The sequence below is a fragment of the Dasypus novemcinctus genome, chromosome 9 (genome assembly GCF_030445035.2).
Source record: "Dasypus novemcinctus isolate mDasNov1 chromosome 9, mDasNov1.1.hap2, whole genome shotgun sequence".
In the NCBI taxonomy this organism is placed as follows: domain Eukaryota; kingdom Metazoa; phylum Chordata; class Mammalia; order Cingulata; family Dasypodidae; genus Dasypus; species Dasypus novemcinctus.
Genome location: NC_080681.1, coordinates 34,440,873 through 34,466,812, shown reverse-complemented (window position 1 = coordinate 34,466,812; position 25,940 = coordinate 34,440,873). Strand labels below are relative to the sequence as shown.

The window sequence follows — 25,940 nt, the reverse complement described above, 5'->3', positions numbered from 1 at the left end:
TCTGCCTACAATGCCAAGCAGCTAAGCCTCATAAGTATATTTCCTTCATGAACTATAAGCCTTAAGGAATGGGCTGGGGCATATTTTTGTGGCAAAGGCTCAGTAGCCTCTAAGTTACTATGATTCTTTTTGCAATGTTTCACCCTTAGAAGTTAGAAGCAAGTCGCTGCAAGATATGCCAATACCACGTATCTCTCTCAAAAAGAAAAGTCCATTATGTGAGCTGGAACCAGCTTAATTTCCCACGACTTCCCAAAGTGCCTAACCCCAAACTGAGAGCTGATATTGGGACCATGACCTGAGGACTCTCAACCATGAAAGGTTTAGTAAGGTTCATTAATCTACATTTACTATGACCAGAAGTACACAAACACATTTCAGGAATTTCACAAATGAGGCAAATGGGGCCCCAGGGAGTTAAGGGACTTGCCCAAATTCAGAGTTTGTGAACAGCAGAGCCTGGAACCAACCCATGGCTGGTTTGACCCTGGGGTCCAAGTGCTTTTAACCACCATGCCATCAGCCCCTGTCAGGAGAAGCCAAGGAGCAGCCAGTTTTGCAAAGTGAAAAATAATTGAGAGACTTCAGTGAGAGTCCAAAGAGGTAGATGCGAGAAAAATAACACAGCTAAGCACAGCTTAACTTACTGACAGTGATCAAAAGAAAGAACTGCTCAATTAACTTACAAGAACTCTCAGATTTCCCTTAATATCGAAAGATTTGATCACCCAGTTGACAGAGTTTTTGCACTTCAAGATCAGGATGAGATTTTTTACCACTTCAGGATCCTTTCGCGGTCTTATGTCAATTACTATATCCACCTGGAAAGCACTGTGAATGGAAAACAAAGGCAAAGTGAGAACGCAAATGCCAGAAAACTGCAACTATCTCCCCTCTTCCAAGTCTTCATGTTTCCAGTGTCTGGCCAGTTGATTAAAAAGCTGGAGTTGATCCCAGGCAAATGACATGTGCAAAACAGATTGTTATTGCACACGTAACAAAATGCTTTTGCATAACAATAGAATCACACACCTGCTGATAATTAGCCACTAAAATTTTTCTCTTCTTTGGGGGAAAGAAAATGCTTACTTAATGCAGCCACTGTTTGAAATGAACTTCGACAAACCTGAGGAATTTACTTTTGAAGCAGAACGGTTGCATTTTCAACTATTAACACCTTCAATGGTGTAACTTTACCACTTGTTATATGCCCAAATGCATTCCAAATCAGCAATGGAGAGGTGATGGCAGGGAGTAGGGAAGCAGAGTGCTAAAAAATTAGGAATCTCAGAATCAAGTGAGAGAGAACAGGCTGACGACCTCTTGACTCATGTAAGTTTTGCTTAAGCCATTAATAATTAATACAGAATCATATCTGCATTTACTTTCCCAAACTTCTGGATATGCAGTTATTAAAATGAGGAAAACAGATGGTCAGTGAAGTGATTACTGGAAAATTGATAACCATGACCAAATTTCTAAGAATTCAGTATAAAAGAGATTTTTTTAAAACCAAATAATAATATCTCTGTCATCATGAATTTAAGGGAAAAATCTTTATTACCATTTTGGTTTTAAATACTCGTAAGGCATAAAATGAATGGTCTACTCAATTGGAGCTTTAGGCTTAATATCTAAGTGCATTTGCCAGATTGTGTCTATTCCTATACCCACTCAATTTTCCACAAAATTAGTTCTGTGGGACCCAGTGGACTCTTACCAAAATCTGTATGCAGTTTATTCACTTTTGAAATCAAAATTTGATTAGAATTTTAACTTTTAAATCATCATACAGTATTAATTAAAAATTTTAAATCACTAATACACATGAAATGCAGAGATTAAAGTGGGAGAAAGGCTCACTTTTCCCCTTTTTTCTTTTTTTAACTCCCTAACCATTCTTGATAGGGAGGGTTAAATTCTCAGTTCAAGGGCAAGGAAGTTGAGGGACGGAGGAGAACAAGAACACGTGGGAGAGGCACATCGTTGGACCTCATAGCTCTCGGCATACCACCATGGTGGGCCAATACATGCGCACACACAGCTTTAAAGCCAACAATTGAGCGCAAGAGTGCTCTAAGGACACTGTGAACAGAACTTTAAAAACAGAATGTTGCTAAAATTATAATTATGTTAATAACATGCATTTTATAAGTTTTTGGTCAGGGATAATCTCAGTCAAAGGGGATAACAATGGAGCAAGATGAGTACCCGGAGGTCCAGGATAGGCTTCGGAAATTCAACTGGAATATATAGGAACGAGAGACAGATGCAGAAAATAAAATATTACTACTACGGGTGCCTTTCCTCCCTTCTTCCAAGCTTCTGGGAACCACACCCTAAGAATCAATGGCTCCCTCCCTCCCACAAAGGGAGGACTGCACCTCTCCCTGCCTCAAGTCAGCAAAGGTCTTTCCCTCATCTCTTCTGGCTCAGAAGAGAACCACACACACACACACACACACACACACACAAGTCACACACTCTCGCATCACCTGTAGGAGTTAGAGTTGCTGGTGAGCAGCTCGATGATGTGTACTTCCTGATTCTGGGGCTGGCTGGACATCACACACCCTTCTGCTGCTTTGGGTTGAAGGTATTCAGCAAGGTAATTGAGAGAGAGAAAATTCTTCCTTATGTGGCACGTGGGAGGGAAAACTTGATCTAAAAGTGAAGCAGCACAGGGCAATCTATCAAAGGCTTAGCTACGTGGCAATCAGACTCAAAGGGAAGCGGGAAGTGGTGAAATGGAGCGAAACTGAGCAAGTGCAGGACACAGGGAACCAGGAACCCAAAGGAAAGAACTCAGTCTGTGAATTCCTCAACCACTGCCCAGAGATGCCTCCTGTTATGGCCACCAGTGACCTCCTAATGGCAACTCTTGTCTTTCTGCCTGAATCCCTTGTCTCCTAAGTATCTCCTCTTGTTTTCCATTATACTTCTTCGTTCTCATCCATCTTCCCTGACTTATCTACCTGCCTCTCTCACTGGCTCCTCCTCCTCTGCAAACCAGTGATCTTCAATCGTTGATGCACATCAGAATCCACCTGTTTGGACCCCACCCCTGAAAGTCTGATTCAAAAGGTCTGGTGGAGCCTAAGCAACTTTCTTTTTTGAAAAGTGACAGTCGATCCTGATGTAAACCAAGGAATACAAATTTCAATTCCTTCTTCAGTCCTCTTTTTGTCTCATATCTTCCTAGATACTCTCAACCATTCCTGCCACTTCAATGTGTACCTGTATCATGACTCCTGTTCTAAGCTCCAAATCTGAATTGGCATCTGTCTACCAAGCATGGCCCACCTAAAATCCCTGTAGGCATTTCTCAGGCAGCAAAATGAAAAAATGAGTCCATTGCCTAGCCTATCCCCAAATCTGCCCCTGCTTGGATATTTACTATTTTAGTTAATAGGAGTATCAGTCACCAAATTAATTCTCTGGCCTGCCATGTAGAATTAATCATTCCCTCATATTTATTCCCCATAGCACTTTATACCCTGTAGATTGAAAGTAGGAATTGGGGAGAAACAAGGAGGGCAGAATTTCACTTTTTCTCACAATCTTGACACCAACAACTGATGTTTACATGGCACTTTACAGTTTATAAGGTGCTTGCACAAACATTACCCTTCGTGCTGACAGCTGCTTATCACCTCCACCGGGGAAAGCAAGTACCCAGTCTGAAGACATGCCTACTCTAAACAGCACATGCTGGTTACGCAGACTGTGCTTGATGGGATTTCCATCCAGTTGTTTAAATGTTTAAACAGAACCTGAAAGAAACTGCTGGCAGTTTGACAGCTGGGCCCAGTGTCAAGGAAGTTCTAGGCGTTGCAAGGTTTTTTCAGAAGGGATAATTAACCAGAGCCCAGGCATTTTAATGAAACAGACTGCTACCTTTTTCACTTAATGGACATGAGGCTAGCATTCAAATCCATAAGCAAGACTCACTCAGGAGTAAGGAACAGCTCATGAGGTCCCACTCTTGTGCAAGCTTCCTCGTGCTGAGGTCCCAGCACACGCTGCTCCAGGCACCATGAAGCATCCAGCACACAACCCCCCCTCCCCACAAGCCAGGGGCCTCATAAGGCCTCTGCTTGTCGGCTCTTCACAAGAGAGCCTTGGCTGTACACTCTGGAGTCTTCTCTAAAGACCCCCTCAGAGAGAAGAGCCCAGGGCTCGCCGGCTCAGGCTGCTGGAGCAGCGGCCCCTCCACATCTGCTAAGGGCTTTGCCAGATGAGTAGACGAGGTATGCACGCCCTGCAGCTGCAGGCCTACGGGTGCCTCCTCCAGATCACAGGATGGAAAATGAGATTGGGACAGCAGGACTGAAATTTAACCAAGAATGAGAGAGGGTGTGTGTATGGGCCAGGAACAGCCAGTCTGGAACTCAAGAGACTAGGAACCTCCAGGGACCCTCTTCTGCATTTCCAGCTCAGAGGTGGGGCTGAATTGCATCTGGCACACCGTAGGCACATAGTATAGGTTTTCTAAATTAACATACAATGATGTGACACTTGAGACAAATAACAAAAATTTCACCCATGTTGTGACCCTGCTAAGCCACTAGGGAGGGTTTAATTTTTCAAAAGCTGATGTTAGTAAGGGCTCAAGTCCCAGATGCCATTGTCACTAAGCTGTATGAGCTGATCACCTTTTGTTGAGAGTGTGTGTGTGTGTTTGGGGGGGATGGCTGCTTGCCACCCCCACCCCCCACACCCAACGACCTTCCACATGCCTGGCACTGAAACTTACACCAAGTGCCAAGTAGAAAGGAAACCACAAAGGGGAATCCCCAGCAGAAACCTGGCTAGTTTGGGGGAAAAAAAGTCACATGCTTATTTGTATTTTAGGAAAGGATTGACAAATGACTTTGAGACCCAGAATGATATACTCTGAGAGCAGCAATGAGTGTGAGAAGTAATGCCAACTCCTCATTTTCCAGCTATGAAAACTGAGGCTCTGGGGTTAGAGTCCAAATTCCTCAATTCTTCCACTCTAGGTATACAGGTTACAGCAGCGGTTCGCAAACTTTTGTAGGCATGTGAATCCCTGGCAGGCTCATTTAAACTCCAACTGCTGAAGTTTCTGATTCAAAGTGGGCCTGAGAGGGGGCATTTCTGACAAGTTCCCAGGTGATGCGGATACTGCTGGGCCAGGCACCCGACTTTGAGAACCTCCAGGATTAAATGGAGACGCATGGCCTGGGATCCTTGGGTACAAGGAGGGTGGAGGCAGGTCTGGCTCTGGGAAGGCAGCGGATGAAGCTTTCTCACAAAAGACTTCTCCTCTCACCAGTCTAACCAAAGAACCACTCTCCATGAAGGTGGGACCAGTGACTTAACAAAACTGTGACTGGAGTCAAGCCCCTGGGGTTCCTAAGGTGTTACCAAGGTTATTCCGTTTTTACTGGGCTGGACGCCAACCAGCCCCTTAGGTTCACTCCCCTCGCCCAGCATATGGTCCTTCACTCTCAGGGTCAGGCAAGAACTGGACACAGAAGCTTATGCATTGTCAAGAGAACAGGGTCCAACATTCTAAATGTCATCAAAACATACTTTTTTCTTCCAACAAATTCCAATGAGTAGTGAACAGTTGTTCACGTTCCTAGAATCGTGCTCCAAAAATGCAAACTGGCCAGGGTACAAACCTTTATTAAGAGATATTTTTCATTTAGCCTCACTTGTACTTGACCTCTATTATTAGCTAACTGAATACCATTGGCTTAGCTTATTCTTACACTTCTTGAACCCAGCTCTCATCTAAAGGTCTCTGTCCCAGTTACATCAGTCCTTCCATCAAAGCAGGCCATCCTCATTTTTAGGTTATACTTGGCTGGCTAAGACTTAAAAGTACAGGATCAGGCAATAAGCATTAGATTAGAGTCAGGAAACCTGGGTTTGAGTCCTGACTTTGCCACTTGCTAGTAAGTGGATTTGAGCAAGTTCACTTAACCCTCTATTAACTCCTATATAATGGTGAAAATAACGTCTTCCTTCTAGGATTACTGGTGGGTTTAGTGAGGTGTGTGTGACAGCACTTGATATGACCCTGCCTGTAGCACACACTTCTTCCTCAGTGTCACTGACACTTTTAAGTAGCCCATATCCCAGAAAAGATTGGGAACAAGTACTCAATACTTTACCCTGCTCTGCCACTGTCTGTGGAGGTGGTAAGAGTTGCGATAGAATTCAAGAAGAAGCAGTTGGAGGGAGCAGACGTGGCTCAAGCAGTTGAGCACTCACCTCCCATATGGGAGGTCCCAGATTTGGTTCTGGTGCCTCCGGGGAAAAAACAAACAACAAGCAAAACAAATGAAAAAAAACCAACTCAGGGAAGAGGCTGTGGCTCAAGCAATTGAGCTCCCATTTACCATACAGAGGACCCCAGTTCAATCCCCAGGACGTCCTGGTAAAAAAAGAAAAAGGGCATCCCAGACCTGTGCAGTGCAGTGAGGCACAGGCCCCTATGCAGCAAAGCAACACACCAAAAAGACAATGATGCAACCATATAGGAAAAAAAAAAAACAACTCAGGGTAGTGGCTGAGTAGTTGAGTGTCAGCTTCCCACATACGAGTTCCCGGGTTCAATTCCCAGCCCCCATACAAAGGATGAGAGAGAAGAGGAAGAGAAGAAAAAGCAGTTGGACACAAGATCCAAAATGCAGTTTTCGCACAAACATCTGACTTTCACCAAGGGCCCATAAGTAAAAGTTACTAACAGGTACTCCAAAAATACTCAACTTGACTAAAAAATACTTATGAAAAAGGTTATTAAAGATATGACCTTTCAAAATGGAGTCACCATTTACATCTCTCTGCAAGACAAAGAACTTAAAAATGGGCACCTCTTATCTCAAGGTCATGCAGTTTCTTTTTCCAATATTTGTCCTTGGTAACAGGCATTATTATTAGAAATATATTTAAACAATTTTCCTCTACTATTGCCCAAATTTTAACTGATCTCTTCAGACCATAAATACACATTGGCTTCAAATGCTTACAGAATAGACAAGAGGAAGTCCTAGCTTTTGACCCATCATCATGCCAACTCTTCCTCCATTCCATCAGTTAGTTATACCTTCTTTCTCTCCACTTGCTTCTTCAAACTTCTGCCAACGTGGGTGCCTTCTAAATCCTATGCAACAATTCCCACCCCCCAACCATGCTACTCTTCAATTCTCACTCAGCACCAGCTTGTTTGTTCAGAAGAAAATGGGAAGGAGGGGATGCTGCAAGGGAGAGGGGAGAGAGCAGGCTCAAATGATCCTGTAGTACCTTGCCAGCTCCCACGTTCTGTAATTCTATGGTTCCTTGCCCTAACCACCTGGTCTTGGGGAAAAAAAAACAATTTGCTGCCATAAATCAGTCATTAACTGAAACCACATAAAATTTACCTTCCCCCACTTTAATAAAAATGTTTCTCGCCATCTTGAATTCTGTGAATGAAGTAACTGCTCCATACTCCTTTTGGGCCCAATTTAACAAGTGTTTATTTCCACGGGGGAAGTGCCTTTCTTCTGTTTTTGCTGACAAGGAGAAGTTTCCCGATGAAAATTGGACCATGGAACCCTCAGACACCTAGAGGAAACAGAAATGCACATTTAATGTGGTGGCAGTCACCCCAAAGCTGCATTATAATTAGAGAAAGCACTTATCAGACAACTAAAGTCTATCTGTCAACAAATGCCCTTCCCTTTGTTATACAGGGAGGACATCTTTTTTCTGCAACTGATTGAAGAAATAACCCCAAGCCTAGTTCTCTCAGGTGATAGCAAAACAATCAAAGATGCAGGATTCCCTTTGAATTTTGACAAAACTTTGTGATAGAGAGACTGCAGGGTGGCTCATGAGTAAGCATGAGAATTATCATCGTTATTTTCTAGATACCTAAATGGAAGGGAAATCTTTCAAGTAATGCACTTCAAGACAGGCAGAAAGCCAGAATGTTCTCAGGGGCTTGGAATGGGCTTTAGGAACAGGCAAGTAAGTGGCAAGTGTCCCCAAGTCTTGCTAGCATCTAAGTCTGACTTCCTGGCCTTCCGCAGCTGAACCATCTGCTGGAAGTCACCACAGTGGGAACACAGCAAGAGTCCCTTCCGTGTATGTTCTGCAGGCTTCTGAGATAAAAAGCATGACCAGAGATTGCCAGTCTTCTACAGCATTACACTATTTTCATAGCTGTGAGATAAATGTGTACAGAAGTTTATTTTGTAAGACTCCCAGATTCTTACAGATAATCAAGTCAGGAGGCTGTTAAATGGATCCTAATGAAACTTTTGGGATGATTTATGCATGTCCTCCCAAAAAATACATTTTTGCTAGATGTATTTAGACCAATGCTGACCTACCATGTAATGGTACATATAATTAACACAAACAAAGGAAGAGAATGGGTTGCTGCTGAAAACAGGCATGTCTTTCCTATTGGCTGGCACCTATGAAGGGGTTTTATCAATGTCAGGGCGAAACCTCAGCATGTAGGCAATGACTTCCAAACCATATAACTATAAATGTCTTGTATTAACTTTCACATTGATTATTTATCTTTAAAAAAAAGAAAAAAGCAGGAGCAGATGTGGCTCAAGCAGTTGAGCTCCTGCTTCCCACATAGGAGGTCCCACATTTGGTTTCTGGTGCCTTCTAAAAACAAACAAACAAAAAAAAACAACAAGGGAAGCAGATGTGGCTCAAGTGAATGGGCTTCCGCCTATCATATGGGAGGACCCGGGTTCAATCCCTAGGGACTCCTGGTTAAAAAAAAAAAAAGCACGCCCGGGTGGCAAACCAAGTGCCCATTTGAGTGCCTGTGTGGCAAGCCAGTGCCTGTGCAAGTGAATCACAAAGCAAGATGATGATGCAACAAAAGAGAGATGAAGGGGAGAGTCAAGGTGAGTCACAACAGAAACTAGGAATTGAGGTGGTGCAAGTGATAGGGAACCACTCTCCACATCAGAGGTCCCCAGGATTGAATCCTGGTAAATCCTAGAGGTGAAAAACGAGAAGAGAAGACAAAAAAGTGAAACAGACACAGAAGATCACACAGCAAATGGACAGAGACAGCAAAAACAGCAGGGCAGGGGAGAGGAGGAGGGAAAAAAAACAAAACAAAACAAGAAACAAATGAAAGAAACCAACTCAGTGGTTGAGCACTGGCTTCCCACAAATGAGGTCCCTGGTTCAACCCCCAGCCCTGGTACCTTTAAAAAAAAAAAAAGCAAGAAGTTTCTTAAAAGGTTATCAATAGCCAGGCTAAAATCAGAGAGAGAGCAGGGACTCTGCATATGGTTCCCTTCCCTCACTTACAGCAGTGTTTTCATTCACCTTAACACACACACACAAATTGATACGTACCCTGACTGCTGCGCAGGACATTAATATGTTCTATTCAATTATATATACATACTTTTTTTTAAATGCTGGGAGAGAAGTACTTTGCTTAGTTGATTCCATGGCCCACTAATGCTATGGTTCTCAATCTTGGATGAAAACTAGGATCACCTGAAGAGCTTTCAAATACCCTGATGTCCAGGACATACCCCAGACCAATAAGAATCTCTGGGGCCCTGGAGCCCAGGCATAGTAATTTTTAAAGCTCCCTGGTTGATTCGATTGAGAGTCACTCGTCTAATAGGCACTGAGTGATCCATAGCCTATTACGGGACAGGACAGTGCGGGGCACCTAGCAGCTTCCTCTATACCAGTGATTCTCAAACAGGGGCAACTTTACCCCAACATTGCCAATTTGACAATGTCTGGAGACACTGCTGATGTCTCCACAACTGGGAGAGGAATACTACTGGCAACTAGTGGGTATAGGCCAGGGATCCTGCTAAATATCTTAGGATGCACAGACTACCTCCATGGCAAAGAATCATCTGGCCCACAGTGTCAATGGTGCCAAGGTTTAGAAACCCAACTCTACACTTTGGGCTGCCTGAACGTCACTATCACCCAAACAAACATCTACTGGAGCCCCAATTTGGCTCCCAAATAGACAGTGCTTTCTATGCTAGAAATCAGACTGTTGAGTACTTTCTGGTCTGTTTTGGCTTGGAAAGCCCAGAAATGATCATTAATAAACAGAGTATAAACTACGATGACCCCCAATGACAGCTACCATCTTTTGCACACCTATTATGTATCAAGCACCACATAAAATGCTATCAAGTGGAGTAAGGGCAGTGTCTAAACGTACAATGTTTATCTGGTTTTCTGACTTTAGCATTGTAGCAAAATTTTCTTTCACTGAAAAGCCCTTGCTCTAAAAGGTCATTTTTGTCAAGCCTATCACTGGGGCGGGGGCGGGGGGAAGACCCACAACAGTCCAGCACAGTTCAGAATGTTTAGGCAAATATCCCTAGATGATCCGCTTCTTCTGTTCTCATTCCTGTTACAACCATAAAGTAAAACCTTTGGGTTTTAAATACATTATACATAGAGAACATTTTTTTTTTCCCAAAATGGAAGGTGGGATATCTCACACTGGAACACACCAGAAGAAAATGAAGAGTGTCAATAAGAGAAGAAATACGGAATCTATCCTGAAATTATTAAAAATTATCCTGGTTTAGCTGATACTTTGAGAAGGGGCAACATCTGGCTGCCTCTTCAACACACCACCAGCCCTACTCTATCTTCTCCTGGGCTAGCAGCATTGCAGTTCACATACTCAGGGCTGAGGAATTTGGAAACAGAGTTAACTGCCACTCCTCAACTGCATTCCATTAAGAAGAGAGCAAAGCTGCCAGGGGCAGTGAAGTGTCCCTGACTGCAGGTCAGTGGAAATTTTCTGCTTCAGCGAGGGGTTAGTCGCCATGCTCCTCCTGATCACCAGCTCTTCTAGCTCTGACAAAGTCCTCCCCACCCCCCACCAGGTTGTAGGAGGTACTGTTCAGGGGGACTTTCAATCTGATCCTCAGGCTAACCTATGAGGTAGGCTATTATGATATCCACAACAGAGAGGAAGAGACAGAGGTTCAAAGAGGTTAACAGCTTGCAGTGAGGCAAGAACACAACCCAAGACTTCTAACTCCTGATCACAGCTGCCTCTGCTTCAACCCTTTCAGAAAGAAGACACACTGAGCACCCAAGACAGATTCCAGTTCTTACTTCTACCTGGAAGACTTGTCTTCTAATCACTAGTCTTAACTGTGCCTTCCAGACCAAAGAATTCCTTCCTCTTTCTTCCATGAGACAAGCCATCAAATGTCTCATTGAGCCGAATCAAGTCTACAGGGCAACATCTCCAACTCCCTCAACTGTTCCTCGGAAGCTGTGACTGTCAGATCCTCACCAGCTTGGTCTCCAGAACATGGTGCCCAGCACTTGGGGTTTCTGGAGGTGGTGTGACAAGGGTGACTTCGTGAATCTGTTACCTCCACTGATTCAGACACTGCAGGAGACCCAAGACCACAGGAACTTTTTATATCAGCTGAGCCTGCAGCTATCTCACGTTCATTAATTTGTGCTTTGAACATACTTCTAACAAATATTTACTGAGCACTTGCCTGCTATTGTTCTAGGTGCTGGTACATAACAAAGAACACCACTGCCCTGGTGGAGCTTACAGGCTATTAAGGAAGATAGAGAAACAAAATAAATTATAATACGGTCAAGACTGCTATGGAGAAAAATAAATTGAGGGAAAAGGGGAGGGGAACTATACTTTAAAATAATGTGGTGGGGAAAGCCGAAGAAAGACACTGACCAGATAAAGACCTGAAGAGGGAGCCACATGGGTATCAGGGAGAAGAGCTTTCCCAGAGGAAACAGCAGCGGGTAGAAAGGGCTGAGGCAGGAATCTGCCTAGATTGTGAAGGAACAGCAAGGAGGTCAGTGTAGCCAGAGCACAGGGAGTGAGGGGAAGAGTAGGAGGAGAAAAGGTCAAGGCACAGAGCACACAGGTCCAAAAAAGTCTTGTAGGCCATCGTAAGACTGCAGCATTAGTCTGAATTAGGTGGGCCGCCATAAAGGGGTCACTAAAACACCTAATATCTGAACTGCATCACTCTGGCTGCTATGCTGAGTCTAGACTGAAGGGGGTGAAGATGAGGACTCCTGGAATAAACTAGGCAAGATGGTGGCAGGTGGCTCCAGGGAAGTGGTGGTGGAGATGATGGCACCTAAATGTCCAGGTCTTTTTCATTCAAGGCTCTGTCATCCTTCCCTTACACCAGCAATTCTTTTAATATAAATACAAAATCTATATACATTCTTTAGACCAATATTTAAAGCTATAGAGACAACTTAATCACTATTTCGTCACCTGTATCTGTAAATTTCCTATGCATGCCTTCTATACTTTGATCTAAATCCCTGAGGAGTTCCACAAGACAGAGCTAAAGTACAGATTTACTCCCAGGCTGACGTGAGCATATTAAAGAGCATTTGCTGTGGCCTGACGTTGTTCAACCAACTGCAAAGGTACCTTCCAGAAGTGCTGTCAGCTCATGTCATCTTATCATAAGAGTGTTGTGCTAGAACCAGCCAAGAGCTCTGCTGAAATACAGACATGGCATATTTATGCCATTTCTCTACTCTACCAGTCCATGTCCAGGCCCTGCCTAAGAGTCATGGTTTGGTCTCTGTATTAGATTCTGTCCTTGGGTAAAGTTGGTGGAAGAACATAGGATATAAAGGGAGTAGGGAAAAAAAAAAAAAAGGCGAAATGATAGTTTTCTAATATGAGGGGTTGCAGTCATCCCAAGAAAAATAAGGGCATGTGTAAATGTGAAACTGTTAAAAAAAAAAAAAAAAGGTATGTTAAAGGCAAGGATTTTATACTTAGATAAAATGACAGAAACTTTCTAAAGCTGTTTATTCCATCCCCTATCCTCTACCTTATCTATGGGTCCTTGCCACCCTATGACCCAACTATACTTCTGGTTCTTAAGCTTCAAACGAACTGTTAAAGTAACCTCCTCCCCACCTCCCAGCCTCCAATCCTATGCCCCTCTATCCTTCCTCCACACTGTCACCTGGGCCATTGTTCTAAGATGTACATATATGATGATGCAGTTTAGGATCTAAGCATCTTAGCGTGGCATGTGGCCTCTACTCACCCCCATTTTCTATCACTCTGCACATACCCAACTAGCCATCCTGAACCACTTGGTGCCAGAACGTACCATGCTGCTTCACGTTCATGGGCCTTTTGACATCCTGTGCCCCTGCCTCAACTGCTCTTCCCTGCCTTGCTCACCTGGTGAGCTACTCCTCACCTTCTCTACGAAGCTTCCCAGGCTCCCTTTCTCTCTTCAAGGTGGGGTACCCAGAAATGTCTTATACAAATCTCTAGTCCAGCCCTTCCTTCACACGAACTGCTATTATTTATCAGTGTGTCTGCTGTTCACACTTGACAAAAAAACACCTTGAAGACCGAAAAAGAACCTTGTTCATTTTGAATCTCCAGAGCTGAGCACTGTGCTAGGCACAAACCAGGGATTTGGTAACTGCCTGTTGAGTGAAAGCTCAAAAAAGGATATCCCAATGTCTTCATTCCTGCAACTAAAACTCCTTACTTCCCTTACTGTCCACGAAGTATCATTCATTCAGGCTTTAAAGCTAATGACTTGGGAAGTGGACTTGGCCCAATGGATAGGGTGTCCGTCTACCACATGGGAGGTCCACGGTTCAAACCCCGGGCCTCCTTGACCCGTGTGGAGCTGGCCATGCGCAGTGCTGATGCGCACAAGGAGTGCCCTGCCATGCAGGAGTGTCCCGGCATAGGGGAGCCCCATGTGCAAGGAGTGCGCCCCCATAAGGAGAGCTGCCCAGCGCGAAAAAAAGTGCAGCCTGCCTAAGAACGGCACCGCCCACACGGAGAGCTGACACAACAAGACGACACAACAAAAAGAGACACAGATTCCCACGCCGTTGACAACAGAAGCGGACAAAGAAACAAGACCCAGCAAACAGACACAGTGGGGGGAGAAATAAATAAATCTTAAAAAAAAAAAATAAAGCTAATGACTTGATCTTTCACCTAATAGTTCCACTAAAAACCAATTATTAAAACATGTTTAGCAATTCCATGTCTTTCCTCAGAATCTGCTGAACTTTCCTCCTGCTCGTTAATTAAAATCCACTCCTCTGATATTGCCTGGCATGACAAATGTCTTCCTCTGGGAATGAACTGAGTGCTTAACTCCAAGAATCCCTGTTTGTAGCAAGGATCTGTTGAAGGGGCAACCATGAAGCATTTCACAATCTAAAAGTCCAGGGATGGGCTGAGACACACACTAAGCCATCTCCTCTCCTGGAACGCTCTTCCATACTCGAACCACGCACAACATTTGTATTTTAAATTCTGGTTATGCTACCAGACTTTTTTAAAGAGCAGAACATTACTCTATCTGCCAGAGCTGGGAGTTTTATTACAAGAACTTACGGATAGGCAACAAGAGCCAAGTTTATTATTTTTTCTGGACAGGATTCAACAACCTCATCCAAAAGAGCATGAAAAAAGAAAAATGGCAACCAGCACTTTTGTTTCTACACCTGCATTTAAGCTTTAACTCTTAAAGTTCTAAACAGATCCACGGAAGCCTTACGATCGATTTCTCAAGCCTGGGTGAAGAGAACAAATCCTAGCTAATGTGCGCAGGTGCCATTTTCCTGGAACTGAGTTTCTTCATTTTAACACTTAGCATCAGCTGACTCAGAGGGCCTGCGGGTTGCATCACAGCTACTCTCTGGGCCCCTCCAAGTTGGTTTGGTCTTCAGTGAGGAGGAAGAGAAGACCTTTGCTGTGCATAGAGTCACATTTTAAGGCCTCATCAACTTCTCTCCATCCTCCTGCCTCCTTGTTCCCACCAAAAAGAATGCTCCCAGATAAATGGTCTTGAAAATCAAGCCACTCTCAATCAAGGTGGCAATTACTGCTCATCTTAAGTTTCACCTCACCTCCTTCAAGTTTACTCAAATTTTACATTTTTGATATGACTTATTTAAAATTACAACCTAACCTCCGTGCTTCCACTCAGGCAATCCTGATTTCCCCTAAACTTGCTCTATGTTTTATTTTCTCTAAAGTACTCATAACCTACTAAAATACAAAATAATCTACATATTTATTATGTTTATTGCCCGTTCTTCCCACTGGAAAATAAATTCTTCAAATGCTGCGATCCCAGACTGCTTTGTTCATGGTATATCCCCACCACCTAGAGCAGTGCAGGGCCCAAAATCGGCTCTCTATAAGTATTTGTTTAATGAACGAATGAATCTTGAGGTCCAATTTCGTAGCAGTAGCTACCTTGAAGTTCTGTGCTAAGAATGACTCTGTGGTCATATCATGAGTAGTAGAAAAATGGGAAAGAGTGCCATGGTCAATCAGCAGTGACCTGCAGGGCTCTGGGGAATGACATCCTTGTACTAGATCTATTCTGTCCAACACAGTAGCCACTAGCTATGTGTCACCAACGTTGTGAATCTAAATTGAGCTGTACTGAAAAATGTAAAATATACACTGGATTTCAAAGACTTACTACAGGAATGAAGTAAAATATCTCATTGATAATTTTCATATTGATTACATGTCTAAAGGATATTATCTGGATATACTAAGTTCAGTCAAATTAATCTCACCTATTTCTATGTTTTTAAATGTGCTAATAGAAGATTTAAAATAACATGTGGTTTGCACTAAATTTCTACTGGGCAGAGCTGCTCTCGGTCTAGCAGGACCTTAGGGCCCCCCTCCAATATTACCCTAAGGAAGGGACACGTTTACAAACTGATGACGTCCATCCACCCATCCATGCCCTTCTTATTCTGGTCTCAGAACATAAACATATGTCGAGAAGATATCTCAAGCCCAGTGCTCCTCAAAGTGTGATTCCTTCAACCAGAGTATCAGAGAGGCACGTTAAAATGCAGATTTCCAAGTGGGGCGGGAACATAGAGTCCAGGAAACTGAGTTATAAAACTCCCCTCCATGCATGTGACCCTCCTCACCACCCCATGATTCCCATGCATACTTGAGAAGCACTTACTCTACACCAGTGGTGTAAATATTATTTAAACTGCAAATAAAATCTTTGTAAAAACCTGAAGGAGATTGTTCAGAGAGCAAGCAAGCATCTTCTCCCATGCACTGGTAAAAAATGCCAAGACAGAGAGAATAAAGCCAAATCCTCCTGATGGAGTCATCATTTTGCACATCGAAAAAGAAAGAAATGGGCCTTGTGAAATAAGAGAAGCCAAAAAGCCCCAATGATCAAGAAAAGCCTGCCGAGATCTCAGAAGAAAATCTGTTCCAGGAAACACACACACACACTCTACATTTCCACCAAGGTCCATCTGGAGCTCGAGGTCCCCGGAGGGTGAGGGTATGCTCTTCAGGTTCTAGCTCCTTGAGGCTGCTCTAACCCATGCACCCAGCTTCACACATTCACATGACTTTGATCTTGCTGGAAGGCCAGCACTGGCACAATCAGGATCAGCTCCTCTTTCTCTTCTGGCCTGCCCTACACCCAACTTTCATAATTCCTCTTCTTTTTCACTGACTTCTGCACAGAGAAATCTCTTTTTGGAGTTGCCTATTTCAGAAAACAGAAAGAACAACAAGACATGGAAGAAAAATAAAGCAAAGAAAAACATGTTGATACTTCAGAAATACCTGCCACACCAATTGTAGGGGGGAAAGACACATGGTAAAGGAGAAGGGGCATTTCTCTAGAATCCAGGTTTATGATTAAGTAGGATCTATACAGATTGGCCCCATAACTCCTAACAGCCCCTCCCCACAGAAAGGAACTAAAGAGATTATGCTCTGATATATTTTTTGTACACAAAGACCAGCAAAAACAAACTAATATAAAACACTAGAACAGGGAGCAGATGTGGCTCCAGCGGTTGAGTGCCCGCCTGCTACATAGGAGATCCCAGGCTCGGTTCCTGGTGCCTCCTGAAGAAACAAAAACCAACAAGCAAAACAAATGATAAAAACCAACTCAGGGAAGCCAATGTGGCTCAGTGGTTGAGCTACCCATATACGAAGTCCCAGGTTCAAGCCCTGACCCCAGGTACTTCAAATAAAACAAAAACAAACACACACTAGAACAGTATGGAAATATTTACCTCCCATATGAGGATTCTGAAAGAGGAAAATCACATGTTCTCCCTACTCAATTCCTAGGAGGACTGTGCTTGCCTGTTTCCTTCAGTCATATGATATGAAATGTGACCTGAAACATGTTTTCTATTACCATATATCATGACTCAATGTTAAAAAAAAAAAAGTTTGCTTTAAAGAAATAATAACTTCCATGCCCATGAACTTACATTCATACTTTGCAAAGCTACATATTCATGAGTCATGTGATTATGGCATCTGCCAATCATGCAGTCAAGAAACACAACTCCATGCAACCATTTTAAAATCCTTGGGTGTTTTCATTTGTCCCCACAACCAGATTACTTTCTTTTAGTAAAATGGCTTAAGACTTATTTGGCTACTAATTTTTCTCAAAACATTCATAATGATTATTCTCTGCTTTTAATTTTTATTCTTGCTGAAATAAAAAGGACTAGTTGGAACTGCCTCTAACACACGACGTGCTTACACATGTCCAAGAGGAAAGCTCCGAGATGCTGCCCTCTGAATATGAACATGCACAAACATGAAAATAAGCCTGTACATAAGCAACACTGTAAGCTGTGGAAGCATAAAAGAATAATAATATATTTGAGTGTGTATATACACGAAGAGAAGCAAAGATCTCACTCCATCTGAAAGGTTAGCTCAGTCCCACAGGTTACCAAATTAATGAAGCTGCTTTAAAATGTAGTTTTTCAAAGCAGAAGCTCAGGCCACATAGAATTACATAATGATCTCCCCAGACTCCTAAATTTATCCTTTCTCATCTTCCAGTGTTAGCATATTAGGAGGAGCTTGTCCCAAAACTCCAAGTACATTTGTCATCTATTTTAAGGGTGTTTTTCAGGGAAAAAAAAAATGTTGGCATCATCACTATGACTTACCACATTCCTGGATCTACTTTTGCCCTCCCCCTCAACTGTGCTTCTGGGGAACCCCTCAGTATAGAGGACTCTTTTTTTTTCTTTAAGTTATACCCAATCTACCTACCCAAGTTCAAGGGCACAAACTGAATTTTATAAACACCTGGCTCCAAAGAGATTCCTAGAATTCTCTTTAAAGAGTTTCTCTCGTTAAGGCTAATATTTAAGTTCTACTTGATAGACAAAGAAACTGAGGTTCAAAGAAGTTAAAGCATCCGCCCAAAACTCAGGGTTGAGAATAGAGCCAAAGACCTCACTTCTCACTCCAGAGCTCTCTATATTCCACCACCATGGCACAGTCTAATTACCAAACTCAGAAATCAGTAGAGTACAGAGACAGGAGCCCTGCCTCAACCTCCTGATAGAACGTTAAAAGATAATCATCAAAAATGCTGTTAACACTTAAAAAGTACACATTACAAAGATTCTGAATTCTCACATCTTACAACTGAAGAAACTAGGGCTCCAAGGTCAGATTACACAGTTTTAGCAGAAGACAGAGTGTAGGTTCAAACTTGTGTCTGCTGGACTCCAAACACTGCTCTTTCCACCATGGTACTGAGGGTTCCTGGAAATGCTGCCCTCCTTGGTGAGGAAAGCAAGTGGTAGGTCAGCAAAGCCCTGGGTAAGAAGCCAAGGATTTCACTAGGCTTTTAGAGAGAGCAAAAAAGGGAGAAGCAACAAAGTGCAGTAGGGGGTACTTGTCGTTTCCTGCCTCTTGCATCAAGATTATTCTTCTTGGATTTTTTCCTTCTCTCTCTTCCCCAGCCACTCAAGTTGGTATGCTGGAGAGAGTGGAGGAGAAAAGGAATGGAAGGGGCAGATGGAAATAGTAAGGACTGTTACAGAAACAAAACAATTACTTGGCTGGAAGAAGAGAGATCTGGTTATAGTGAACAGTAACAACCAACTGCCCATAAATCTTATAGTGGTTGGATAGGGATGACAGCGGATACAAAATGGCAAGACCAGGGTTGCTGTGCAGGTATTCTGCACATGTGATCCAAGTCCATAATCAGTTGACTTTAAGTAAGGGAGATTATTCTAGATGATTTAGGTGAATCCGAATCCATCACCTGAAAGACCTGAAGAAGAGAGGTGAGGCTCCTGGAGGGACAAGAAAGTCTACCTGAGTACAGCAGCTTCAGCTTGTGCCCAAGAGTCTGCCTACCCTTCCTGACGGCCTGCCCTATGGATTTCTGACTTCCCTTGCCAGCCCCCACAACTGTGTAACCCAATTCTTTGCAATAAATATTTTAATATATATCTCCTACTGGTTACATTTCTTTGGTTGAACCCTAATGGATACTGCTTCTGTGAATAGCTGATACAAGCCCCAGGAGAAATGGGGCAGCATATTCTGGCCTAGCAAACAAAGACCCAAGAATAGTCTGGAAAAAGGTTCTAAGAAACATTTCCTTTCAGGGATATGATGGAGGTGGAGCTCTAACCCAAAACAACTGCTTGAAACCCTCCTCAAACTTACTAAAATTAGCTCTCAAGCCAAGGCAGGGTCATCTCAAAAACTGCATTCTGGTGCCCACCTCCCCTTTCTAGACCACTTCTATCAATCTCTGCAGAAGACCAAAGTGGTCTTGTATGCCAAAGCCAAGAAGTTTAACCTGGGCACATGTAATGTCACACTAAAGAAGAAGTGATTCCCCATGGGTTAAGGATATACAGAAATTAAGCAAGGCATCTTTTTGGCACTGATCCAGACATGGTCCAACCTGAAGAGTTCAGAGGAAAAATGTTGGGAAAGAGGTCAAGGAGCAATTTCAAAATCCTTACTCCAATGACTTATTGTCATGACCCAGATGGCTGAAACAAGCCATTCATAACACACTTTGCTAAAAGAAGAAGAGACTGACAATTCTACTCCAGTTCTTTGCTTGGTCAGGCAGAGCTGATGGCCTGACTTGGCTCCAAAGGTTCAATTCTGAAGGCTTGTCCCTGGGCAATCATTAGTGGCTCCAAGCTGGAGACCTGGCTATGGATGACATCACAGTCACACCCTTGAGCCAAACAGTACGACAAATCCCATTTACTACTCTGCAAAGTATGGGGTTCCTGGATTGTCTGTCTGTCCCTCAGGAGGGGACAACTACCTTCTTTGCACTATGACTAAAGGATAATGGCAGATGCTCCAAGCAAAGGAAAAATCAGGGGGAAATGGGCTCAAAACACCTAGGGGTTTAATCGCTTTAAGAATGTGATATTTAAGATGGCAGCCACACTGGCTAATTTCTAGACACTGGAAGGGCAGCTTCTGACACTATTTCAGAAGTTTCACAACTTCTAGAATACTATTGTTATATGGCATCAAATATGATCATGATACCTCCAGCATATAGATCTTAGGGAAAGTCATTTAACCTAAATGCTTTCCTCTGCAAAAGAGGAGCACTGCATCAGGTAACAGTGAGCAATTAAAATCAAGCATCCCTGGATATTCCCACCTACTCCTATTCAAAATAGGAACAATCTCAGGATTAAAATCTGGGATGTGTGACACAAAGGGGGAAAGAAGGAAACATCTAGCCCAAACTAATTTCCATCACTAAGAAAAATGCTATTTGCATTTATTGAGGACTTACTATGTGCCAGGCACTATTCCAAGCACTTTAATGGGTTGTAGCCACCACTCACTAGCTGTGTGACCTTGCACAAGTAAAAAACTGTCTCAGTTCACTCCTGTTAAAATGAGGCTAATGATAGTATCTATCATTCATAGGGTCACGGTGAGGATTAAATAATGTATGTGAAATGCTTAGAAGAGTGCCTAGCACAGAGTACACTTGATACGTGTTTGTTAAATATAAACATACATGTATACATATCTTTACAACAGGCCACTAGGGTTATCGGACAGATCTTGAGGCTGACAAGGCATGATTCACAGCTCGCTGTCGCAGGATCTTAGCATAGCCTCCTTGTCTGTGATGGTTAATTTCATGTGTCAACTTAGCTAGGTTATGGTGCCAAGTTGTTTGGTCAAGTAGGTACTGGCCTGATTGTTGCTGTGAGGGCAGTTTATGGATTTAAATCATTAGTCAATTGATTTCATCTGTGGCTAATTATGTCTACAGTCAACAAAGGAGATTGCCTTCTGCAATCAGAGAAACCTCTTCATCCAATCAGTGGAAGGTCAAAAGGAGAACTGAGGATTTTCAGCAGTCAAAAAGAATTTCTATTGCTTCTCCAGGGGAATTCAACAGCACTTTCATTAAGTTTCCAACCTGCAGCATGCCCCCAGAATTTGGACTTGCCAGTCCACAAGGTCACATGAGCCAATTCCTATAATAGGTCTCTTAATATTTATAGATATATCTTATGGTTCTGTTTTTTTTGGAGAACCCTAAAACATTGTCCAAACTGTTAGAAAAAGAGGTGAGAACTCTGCTTTTAAGGGTTAGGGCAGTGTTGGCTTTGAACAGCAGATGTGAACATCGCCCAGCCACAAAAGGATCTCAGGAATGGGTTCCTGTGATAAAGATGGAGGGGTATAGGTCAAACTGACAGCAACCACTGTGGGTCATGTCATATGTGGCAGGTGGGTACATATGACCCAGGTACAGCCTGGGTCCTGGTATCACAACTGCCCTGTTCACCACCCAAATAGGACAAGGCAGAGTCAGATCAGCTCTCTGTCCCACTGGTGTAAGAGCCCAGATTTGCAACAAAGACCCCAGATCATCTAGACGTAAGGTCCATAAGGAACCAGGGCAAAATTAACTCTTGGGATAAAAATTCTCCCCTGGACACAAAAACAAGAAAGGCTGAATAGGCTCCTTCCTGCCCTGCAGAAACCAGAAACAGCTTCCAAGACAGAGTTGGATAATAGGGGACTGGGTGCCAGAACCAGGGCTGTATCAAATAACTGTGTGACCCTATGTCCCGGAAGGAGCTGGGCCTCCTATAGTCCCCTTCTGAGATGGGGCAAATGGACTACCTACAGGGAACCCTTACCAAGGGTCCCACTGCCTATTCAATATGAGAGTACCTGAAGCCTCCAGCCACAAGCTTTATTTTTTTAAAAAAAATTTTAAAATTTTTAAAAATTAATTTATTTTTAATGTTACATTAAAAAAATATGAGATCCCCATATACTCCCATCCCCCTCCTACCATAACCACAACCTCCTCCATCATCATGGGACATTCACTGCACTTGGTAAATACATCTCTGAGCACTGCTGCACCACATGGTCAAGGTCCACATTACAGTTTACACTCTCCCCCAGTCCACCCAGTGGGCCATGGGAGGACATACAATGTCCAGTAACTGTCCCTGCAGTACCACCCAGGACACCTCCAAGTCCTGAAAATGCCCCCACATCATATCTCTTCTTCCCATTCCCACCCTCAGCAGCTACCATGTCCACTTTCTCCATCTCAATGTTACATTTACTTCCACTACTAATCTCATTAGTTCCAGAATAGAGTATCAATAAGTCCACTCTAATCCATACTCTATTCCTCCATTCTGTGGACCCTGGGATGGCTATGTCCACTCCACCCCTCTATTGAGAGGGTGCCTCAACTCCACTTGGACGATGGATGCAATTCTCCTGTTTGCAGTTGTAGGTACTCTTGGCTGGTGTGGTGGTTGACCTTCTCCACCTCCCTGTTAGCTGGCTGGGGTAAGTCCAATAAACCAGAGGGTAGGAGTTGCAAGTCTGTTGAGGCTCAGGGCCTGGCGATCACATGGACAGTCCAGAGATTCAGGTCCCCCAAGTATACACTAAACCCCAGCGCCAACCACAGGTCTGGTAAAAGTGACAGGAGAGGCTTGTGAACAAAGATCACACCTGAGTCCAACTCCATCACACTCAAGACCACAAACTCCAAAGTAGGGCCAACTGACATGGCACTGAAGTCCATCTGGCATGACCTATGAACCTGTGGGTCTCTGTAGCACTCAGAAGAACCAATACCTGGGGTTGTATCTACTTTAGCTGTCTCTGGGACTCTGCTGAGGTGTGCGTAAGGGCGACCCCTCTGATGACCTCCCAGCTCTTTTTTGGAGACTCATAGCCATATAAACTCATTTGTCCTTTCCATTTCCCCCTTTTATTCAGGGTCAAAAAGCATTTTTAACTCCTGATATTACATGTAGGCTGAGATATTCTGCTGGTCTGAGTTGACACTTTTATTCAAGATCATTCTCCAGCCACATCATCAGCTGGTACTTGGTGGTAATCCCTAGGTGCCAGGGAGGCTTATCCCCAGGAGTCATGTCCCACGCTGGGGGGAATTTACATGCTGAGTTTGTCTTCGAGGCTGGCCACATTTGAGTAACATGGAGGCTCTCAGGAGGTAACTCTTAGGCACCCTACAGTTCTAGGCCTAGTTCTTATTTCAGGCACAAAGGCCCACAAGCATAGTCATTAGCATCAAGGGCTCATTGTTGGACCATCCTTCCTTATTGGTCTTAGCCATTGCACTCAGAGGATTGTTGCTGTTCCACTGGGGAATGCAACAGAGCTCCCCCGGCCAGGAACTAAGCACTCCCCCAGCCATTGTTCCCAACTGTAACCATTACAAAAATATCCAAACATTTTTATGCACCCCACACATATGCCCTGGAGAACTCCCTCCCAACCATGCACCCCCCACCAATTAACACCCCACACCAGTATTCCTCTCCCACCACCATCAAACCCCTCTGTGGTCCAAAATCTCCCTGAAAATGAAGCCCAATATATTGTCAGGTTCCATGAATAGTAAAATGGGATATAGTGATGGGTTTAGAGTATGTATTAGAATACATACTAATTTAGAAAAATTAAATTAAAAATAAATTGGGGTATCAAAAAATTAAAAAATGAAAAAGCTTTGTTTTTAATGTTTTGCCTTCCATCACTGCAATAAGTGTTGCCCTGCATGCACACTGGCAAGGCAACTTCTTCCATCTCTTCCTCAGGGTCAATGTCCTCTCTTTTTCTTTATTTTCTTTTTCTTCTAATTATTAAGCTTGTCTTCACAAAAGTTTTAGACCACAGTAATTCATATATACAATATACAGTACTCCCACATATTCATCATCAGACACTTTGTCCCTTGCCCAGCAATAATCTTTTTACATGTTCATACTATATTTACTGCAACTGATGTACAGATATTGAGACAATAGCTTTTAAACAAGGTTACACTTGGGTTTGCATTGTGGTCTGTATTTTAGACTACACAATTTTCTAAATTTTTAGTTATCTTATGTTTTACATTATGATTTACATTTTAGCCTATAGGCCCCTATACATTTTTTGGGTGTAATTTAACATGCCCTACATCCATCCTTGCATAATCTTGTGCAACACTTCCATTGCCCCACAGTCACACTGATTCCACCTATTCAATACCTCTTTCCCCCTCCCCTCAGGGCCCACAGTGACAATCATTGCTTGAAGGGCCATGTTCAGAGATACTTGCAACAATGCTGAGGGCTTGACCTACTTGGCTGCCCTAATGCATTGGGAGCCACAAGCTTTCAAGTCAGCCTCACCAAAGTCTCCTGGGGGACAGATTTTTTTTCCCCCTCTCCTCTCAACACAAAGAAAATATTCTACAACCTTCCTTAACAAAACACTTGCTCTTTCTACCAAACAGCTCTCTGGAGCTGTTTAGTGTTATACCAAGGGCACCAGAGATGTAACATTGGATACAACTGCCCAATGCTTGGGAAGGGCAGATGCATCAGATTACCAGATTAGCCTGCGATGACAAAGCCTTAAAGGATATAACAGACCTCTACACAAAGGAACATCAACCTTCTCTCCCCTGTTAAGACTAGTTTATTTAACCTCAACATGTTGAGTGAAAGCAGAGCCTTCACAGGACTGGGGCTCTTGCTTGCACAAAAGGACACAGCAAGGCCAACCAGAGCCAGGAAAAGTCTATACGCATGTGATCCCTCCCGGACAGGATGTCTTGCTCAGGAAGAGTACACCCTACACCCAAGCAAACCTCCCACGGGCCAGGGACCACTGGCAGCCCTCACCAGCTTTAACCCAGCATGTCAGGATAAATCTTGGGAGTCTTTCAAAAACTCTTCTGGATCAGGATTACCAGCTGAAACTGGATTCTTTCCAACACTCTAAATGCCAGAGTGACATTTAGGAAGAGCTCTCTAACCACAAAAGGGCCAGAAACTCATTCCTAGGAAATATGGTAGTTGACTGACCTTAGTTCATGAGAGGATCAAGCCCCTTATAATTAAGGCTCTTTTAGACAAGCCACAAAACCAACAGATAAGCAGCCTCTGGAACAAAACTGCTTGGTACACAACCACTTGGAATATCCCACAGGACATAGTGAGTCATTCTACGAGGGACATTATAAAAAGAAGAACCAATCTTGAAATGTTTAGTTAGTTAATCTGCCTTCAAGAGAGAACTTCTTTGGAGAAAGAGCTCACTGGAAAACCCAGAATGGTGTGTCCAGACCCCTGGGTTTGCAGCAGTGACTCTCCTGGTTGAGTAGAAACTATGACCCTGGCCTACCTGCCACTCGCTGCTCCTAAGTCACCCTCATGGAGGGAGAGGCCTTAACTGCATTTGCAAGAAGATTCTTATTCTCTCCAATTTTCAGGATCCAACAACGGTACTTATTACACTGAACTGCAATTCCCAATTTCTCACCCCCTCTCCAGCACAACAGGAAGCTCCTTGAGGACAAGCGATTCATCTCATTTCTCTCTGCATTGTCCACATCTATCTAGCATGGTTCTCAGCATCCTGTACTGCAGGTGCTCAAAAAGTGCACGCTAGAGGAATGAAAATGTAGATACATCAATTGTCAAACCCGATATGCTAGTCCATGTTTTTCTAAACATGGGGGGAAGGAAACTACCAAAGAAGGGAGAACAGGAAATTAGAAAAGGAAAAAAAAAATTATTTCCAGATTTTCGAATGT

At 43.3% G+C, this 25,940-nt stretch overlaps 1 protein-coding gene across 1 annotated transcript in view; it reads right to left on the bottom strand.

Annotated features, from left to right (window-relative positions):
* The window catches only part of TGFBR3 (transforming growth factor beta receptor 3), a 219,799-nt gene that overhangs the window by 47,324 nt on the left and 146,535 nt on the right, over positions 1 to 25,940 (bottom strand). Inside the window, exons 5-7 of the mRNA XM_004455570.5 lie at positions 7,398 to 7,581; positions 2,496 to 2,664; positions 687 to 831 (exon numbers count right to left, since the gene is read on the bottom strand). Of these exons, the coding sequence (XP_004455627.2) occupies positions 687 to 831; positions 2,496 to 2,664; positions 7,398 to 7,581 (498 nt within the window). The remainder of the gene's footprint in view (positions 1 to 686; positions 832 to 2,495; positions 2,665 to 7,397; positions 7,582 to 25,940) is intronic.